This window comes from Suillus subaureus, assembly GCF_016647635.1.
Source record: "Suillus subaureus strain MN1 chromosome Unknown BJ212scaffold_637, whole genome shotgun sequence".
Classification (NCBI taxonomy): Eukaryota; Fungi; Basidiomycota; class Agaricomycetes; order Boletales; family Suillaceae; genus Suillus; species Suillus subaureus.
Genome location: NW_024539193.1, coordinates 1 through 6,963, shown reverse-complemented (window position 1 = coordinate 6,963; position 6,963 = coordinate 1). Strand labels below are relative to the sequence as shown.

At 51.5% G+C, this 6,963-nt stretch overlaps 2 protein-coding genes across 2 annotated transcripts; one reads left to right on the top strand and one right to left on the bottom strand.

Annotated features, from left to right (window-relative positions):
• Positions 1-930: 930 nt before the first annotated feature.
• Positions 931-1,379, bottom strand: BJ212DRAFT_1420079 (uncharacterized protein). The gene is made up of 3 exons (XM_041337618.1): positions 1,264-1,379; positions 1,005-1,208; positions 931-951 (listed from the first exon to the last, which is right to left on the bottom strand). Exons 1-2 carry the CDS (start codon positions 1,327-1,329, stop codon positions 1,056-1,058), a joined length of 219 nt encoding a protein of 72 aa, XP_041184769.1. The 5' UTR covers positions 1,330-1,379; the 3' UTR covers positions 931-951; positions 1,005-1,055.
• A 4,589-nt stretch (positions 1,380-5,968) lies between these two features.
• Positions 5,969-6,358, top strand: BJ212DRAFT_1442968 (uncharacterized protein). Its single transcript, XM_041337758.1, has 2 exons — positions 5,969-6,285; positions 6,342-6,358. Exons 1-2 carry the CDS (start codon positions 5,981-5,983, stop codon positions 6,346-6,348), a joined length of 312 nt encoding a protein of 103 aa, XP_041184768.1. The 5' UTR covers positions 5,969-5,980; the 3' UTR covers positions 6,349-6,358.
• Positions 6,359-6,963: the final 605 nt, after the last annotated feature.

Below are 6,963 nucleotides of genomic sequence, written 5' to 3'. Positions count from 1 at the left end.
TTTGTATCTGGTGGTGTTGCGCGCTCCCCCCCCCACTTACCCCACCAAAGGCACGCTTTCCCTCCCTGAAACAGTGTGACTCGATGACCTCTTTTACTTCGTATACCTCACGGTGCTCAGCATCGAAGGAAGGCCTGTTTTATGTTTTTGAGCCTGTCTTCGCCTTCTTGAGCATGCCCGAGTTATAAAACTACAGATTCTATCCCACCATTGCAATTCTGCGAGAATGCCTTCTGGTTTTGCCTTTATTTTTATTTTACTATTGTATAGTTTTTCTTTTGAGGGTGTTGCTTTCGTAACTCCTTGAGATGCGCCAACCTCAATTTTATTATCTTCTGTGCAACAGCTTGTCCACGATCACGCTCGAGTGAGGTGTAGTCATGATTATAGAGGTGGTGGATATGCCCCGCCGTTTCTACCGAAAGTGTCAGTCCACTGGTCTATGAAAGAGCCGATACGAGATTTACCTCCCAGTCACCCCACAACACGCATCTCGCTTCCAACATAACAACTTTAACACCATACCCCTCAGCACTTGCACTATCCGAAAGCCTCCTCACAGCGACGACCCAGTAATTCCCGAGCCAATAATGACAAAGTCGGCATGCGTCAAGAGCTGGGAAACATAGCGGTGATGAGGGTGGATGGGTAGGAGAAGAATGAGCGGCTGGGGTTTGGGAGTGGGAGTCCTGGAGAGAGCTAGATGTGTGCTTGGAGAGTTCGGAAGGTGTGGAAGTTGTTGAGGAATTCAGTTGATGCTAAGCGGATGAGGGAGAGTGTTGGGCATCACGGAAAGGAAGAAAGGAACTGATGCAATTGTGGTGCACTTGCAGTTTGCAAGTTCTATGGTTCCTGGCAAGTTCGGTGCTGTTCGCTTTCTGTAGCCCCATAAGTTCGTGGACTTTACTCGTCCCATACGTTGTGGACTCTCGTATACACCAAGCCCGTGGCCTGTGTGTATCTGTCATCATCGATATCATCGCAAACTGAGCAAACTGACTCGCCTACCTGCGGCAGCGTCTGCCGTCGTAGGGCTTGGTGTAACAATATCACACTCACAGTAGAGTTGAGCACTTCATCTGGAGGATCGGTACCTTGGTAAGCATTCCTCTTGAAAGGCATTGGGAGAAAAGGATATGCAGCACGGACTTCATAGCAGATGTCGTGGACTTTGTGAGAAGGCAGAGGAAGAGCTGGGGAACGTATACCTGAGAAATCGTCAGTATCTCAGTAGGTATTCGAGCCAAATGAAGAATGATGCACAATGTAGACTGATCCCATCCTCGAACTACGTGCAATGGTATCTGATTTAGAGAGTCCAGGATGCATGGATACGGCGACAATGCTGGACTTTTATGTCGTCGTTGACAACGTGGATGATGGAGGCGTCTGTCTTGGGTGCCTGACAGGAGTGCACCTAGGACACGCTGGAGTTGGCAGGTGAGAATTGATCATTTGACTCGGAAGGGTGTGCCAATCTGTAGTTCAGGATACTCAAGAGACTGTAGAGCACATGCATTCACTTCCGGGACCTGCGACAACCGTGGTTCTCATCTTCAAGACGCACAAGGGGATCTCAATGCTGTTGACAAGTTCCAGGACACATATCTCAAACCACTCAGGGTATTCGACACCGTTATCGGAGAGATCGCGAATGTATGGGCCATTTTCTCGATCAGAACCGAGCTAATCCAGTTCCACAGGTACATCCATATGCAAAGATGGCACTGGACGTGTTATCTTGTGCAGCCAAAGTATGTTTTCAGTTTCTCTCTCTCTCCCCACTGTACTCAACAATCATTTGTGCAGATTATTCTAGCTCAAGTGGATCGCGACAAAGCGGTACTTAAACTTCTTGAAAAGTTGTGCGAAGTTTATAACTTCATAACACATGACGAGATGCTCGGCAAGATCTCGTCGATGCGCGCTATCCTTGGAAAGATTTCTCAGCAGACCCGTGAATGTGCCCATTTTATCAAAAATTATTCTGAGACCAAGAACTTTTGTGAGTCTCAACAAGCTACTGCGCTCTGTACCATCTCAAGCTTCTATCATCATCACAGGGAGCAGACTTGGAAAGAACGTCGTCTCGGAAACAATAGATACGATCCGAAAGTACAATGATGTGTTCGATAGGCTCATGCAAAACTTCCGGGACCAAGTTGCTCACGACGTAGTCACACACGTCCATGACATAGCTATACACGTCCACCGCACGGGTAAGGGTTCGGACATCCTTGTGACCTTGACATATATTCATACCTTTTCAGAAGAAATATTGTACCTCAGCGGTATGATTTACGCAGAGGGCACGGGACTAGATACCAGAAAACAATGCCTTCAAGGGACCCGCACAGAAATCCTTTCCCAGATCACCGAATGGGTCAACAGCACTGGGGACAGCGTTCCACGCGTGCTGTGGCTATCTGGCCCTGCAGGCAAGGGAAAATCGGCCATCGCGCACACTATCGCTAAGTGGTTCGAAGACGTCGGAGGGCTTGGTTCGTGTTACTGTTTTGACCGCCAGCGAGAAGCAGATTGTCGCCATGAAAAGATCTTTTCCACGATTGCGCGCGACCTGGCTGACCGTGATCCAGAGATGAAGCGGGCATTAGCAGATGCAGTTAAGGCTGCGAGTTCGCTCAAGAAGACGGCGGATATCCTCCAGCAGTGGCAGAAACTTCTTGTCGAACCACTGGAGAAGTCGTCTGGGTCAACTGGGGAACCGATCGTGATCGTGATCGATGCACTGGACGAGAGCGGTGGAATAGAGACACGAAGAGACCTCCTCCGTATTCTAGCTGGCAAACATCAAAACCCCGCTGTTCCAAAAATCACAGACCTCCCACACAACTTCCGCTTCATCGTTACCTCTCGCCCGCTTGATGATATCAATAACGAGTTTCGCGATGTTCAACATATTCAACCGATGTCGATGGATGATATTCCAACAGCAATCGCAGAGCGCGACATCCATGCTTACGTATCCAAGGAGTTGGAAGGGTGGCGCTTTCGGGACGCAGAGTTTGCAGTCCTCGCTGAGAAAGCCGACGGACTTTTCGAGTGGGCGCGTCTCGCCTGCGGATACATCAAAGAGTCCGATATGGGGCTATCTCCAATCGAATGCTACAATTCTGTGGTGTCACGCGATGCTGCTGAGAGAAGCAGGCTGTTGCACGACATGTATCTCCTCATTTTAACGAATATCATGCCCAGGGATGCATCTACCCATATGCAGCATCCGCCGAAACTGCGTTCGACGAAGCTAGCGAGATTTCGCTCAGTGATGAGACAAATACTAGGCACAGCTGAACCCCTTCCTTTGGCTTCCCTGAATGCCATGAGGTGCCATTTTCCAACGCGGGAGGACAATTTCGACGTGGAGCTTGTGGTAAAAGGCATGGGCTCCCTTCTCAGCGGCACCACCAACCCAGATTCCCCAATCCGACCCCTTCATGCATCCTTCCGCGATTTCTTAACGGACGAATCATCCAGTGGAGAATTTTTCATCGACCTGTCAAAGACACAACGCGACCTTGCATTCGCATCACTCCGGGTAATGGAACACGGTCTTCGGTTCAATATCTGCGATTTAAAGTCGTCGTATCTACCTAATAGCGAAGATCGCGTCCAAAAATGCATCTCCCCACATCTGTCATATTCATCTCGATTTTGGACGTCGCATGTACGAACCACAATCTTTGACAAGGAGCTTGCGAAAGAAGTGAAATTGTTGTTCGACCATGAGCGGCTGTTTTTCTGGCTCGAGTTGCTCGTCCTGATCAATGCGCTCAGCGCTGCAGTTACTGGCCTTCCGCTCATTCCCCAGTGGCTGAAAGTGAGTACATTGCTATTGAGTACCAGATAAGACGCTCATGCCCGACTACAGGGCTATCCCGAATTCAAAGATGTCTCGTCGACTGCGATGGACGTACAGAGATTCATTCAGGTCTTCGGCGGCATGATTTTACACAGCACACCGCATCTATATGTATCAGCACTCCCATTCTTACTTGCCAACTCTCCGCTATCCAAAAAGCTTTCTGCACGGTTTCCGAATATTCTTCGCGTGGTATCTGGACGCGATATGAACTGGCCGGCTGTTCAAGCCGTGCTCAGGGGGCACACTGGTTCAGTTAACTCGGTCTCGTTCTCGCCGGACGGCACTCGCATCGTCACTGGTTCGATGGATAAGACTGTTCGGCTGTGGGATGCTGCAACGGGGCAACCAGTCGGTGAGCCCTTGCGGGGGCACACTGGGCCGGTTTACTCGGTCTCATTCTCGCCGGATGGCACTCGCATAGTCAGTGGTTCTCGGGATAAGACTGTTCGACTGTGGGATGCTGCGACGTGGCAGCTAGTTGGTAGGCCCATGCGGGGGCACACAAAGTCAGTTATCTCAGTGTCATTCTCGCCGGACGGCACTCGCATTGTCACTGCTTCGGACGATTCCACTGTTCGGCTGTGGGATGCTGCGACGGGGCAGCCAGTCAGTGAGCCCTTGCGGGGGCACGCTGGTTCAGTTTTGTCGGTCTCGTTCTCGCCAGACGGCACTCGCATCGTCACTGGTTCAAGGGATAACACAGTTCGGCTGTGGGATGCTGCGACGGGGCAACCAGTCGGTGAACCTTTGAGGGGGCACGTTGATTCAGTTTTCTCGGTCTCGTTCTCGCCGGACGGCACTCACATTGTCACTGGTTCTTGGGATGAGACTGTTCGGCTGTGGGATGCTGCAACGGGGCAGCCAGTCGGTGAGCCCTTGCAGGGGCACACTGAGCCAGTTTACTCGGTCTCGTTCTCGCCAGACGGCACTCGCATCGTCACTGGTTCATCGGATAACACAGTTCGGCTGTGGGATGCTGCAACTGGGAAGCCGGTCGGTGAGCCCTTGCGGGGGCACACTGGGTCAGTCAATTCGGTCTCGTTCTCGCCAGATGGTGCTCGCATCGTCACTGGTTCAAGGGATTTCACAGTTCGGCTGTGGGATGCTGCGACGGGGCAGCCAGTTGGTGAGCCCTTGCGGGGCCACACTGATTCAGTTTTCTCGGTCTCGTTCTCGCCGGACGGCACTCGCATCGTCACTGGTTCAAGGGATGAGACTGTCCGGCTGTGGGATGCAGTAACAGGGCAGCTAGTCTGTGAGCCCTTGCGGGGGCACACTGGTTCAGTTTTGTCGGTCTCGTTCTCGCCGGACGGCACTCGCATCGTCACTAGTTCGAGGGATAAAACTGTTCGACTGTGGGATGCTGCAACTGGGAAGCCGGTCGGTGAGCCCTTGCGGGGGCACACTGGGTCAGTTAATTCGGTCTCGTTCTCGCCAGATGGTACTCGCATCGTCACTGGTTCAAGGGATTTCACAGTTCGGCTGTGGGATGCTGAGACGGGGCAACCAGTCGGTGAACCTTTGAGGGGGCACATTCATTCAGTTGAGTCGGTCTCGTTCTCACCGGACGGCACTTGCATTGTCACCTGTTCGGGGGATAACACTGTTCGGTCGTGGGATGCTGCAAAGGGGCAGCCAGTCGGCGAGCCCTTACAAGGGCACACTGATTGGATCAACTCAGTCTCGTTCTCGCCAGACGGCACTCGCATCGTCACTGGTTCGTCGGATAACACAGTTCGGCTGTGGGATACTGCGATGAGGAAGACGGACGGTGAGCCCTTGCGGGGGCACACCAGTTGGGTTAACTCAGTCTCATTCTCGCCGGACGGCACTCGCATCGCCACTGGTTCTTCGGATAACACTATTTGGCTGTGGGATGCTGCCACTTTGCAGCCAGTTTGTGAGCCCTTGCGAGGGCACACTGATTCAGTTACCTCGGTCTCGTTCTCGCCGGACGGTACTCGCATCGTCACTGGTTCGGACGATAACACTGTTCGGCTGTGGGATGCAATGACGAAGCAGCCGTTGCAACAGTGCGCCATGTCACATCCTTCAGTATTCCTAGATGAACATTGCACAACCGAGGCCACCACTACGATGAAATCAAATACTGGGAACGACCACCTCATTTCCTTCTCATCCAGCTCTATCCACGCACTGTGCAACACTTCTGAGTTAACAGAGGGAGCATTCCATGACGACTGCAATTCCACCCCCTTTGCCCTGAATGATGACAGTGGTTGGGTGGCAGGGCCCAACCATCGGCTCTTATTCTGGGTACCACCCGCTTCTCGACACTTATTCTATAACCCAGAGACTGTATTAGTGATTCCCAGAGGAGGTCCTGAGCTTGATTTGAGACGCATGGCACATGGACGGCACTGGCACAACTGCCGAGAGTTGTGAGTCTCCCGAAGCTCTTTCCATTCCACGTACTTACTAAAATCAATATTTGCAGACCTTAGTGCTGCGATGATCATATTCTAGCAATCGATCCCTTGTGGAGATTTTTTTCGGGTAGTCACTTATTTTGATCCCTTCTTGCCTACGTTGCGCGCACTTCGATCCCCTACTTTACTTCGATCCCCACTTGACATTTACTCCCGGTTTGGTTGTTGCCCCCAACGAAAGCACTTGGATTAAGCTCTCAGTATTGACAACATTATCCTCATTGCCTTTTTTCTTGGAGGTATTTCGCGCGTGCCATGGAGATTTGTTTGACTTAGAAACGCTTAGAGAGTGCTGCACAATTACAAATGTTGTCAGTTCTTCTATCGACCTCACATCTTGAACTACGTGCATGCATGTCTTACGTCTGTGTCCACAATTGTAGTTGAGGTTGTGATCGCTCGACAAGTGCAATTTCACCTCCAAACTTTGGAACGCGTGTTGAGCAAAATATTTGATTGACATGCCCTGACCGAATTGGAGATCAACCCAACGCCTACTTCGACGTCCCCTGCAACTCCAAAGCCTTCTCCACGCCACTCCTCAACGTCTCGACATCTACCCCATCACCCTCAAGCGACCCCGCCACTTCTCAAACACCCTCGCGAATCCCTTAAAAATATCCGCTTCTC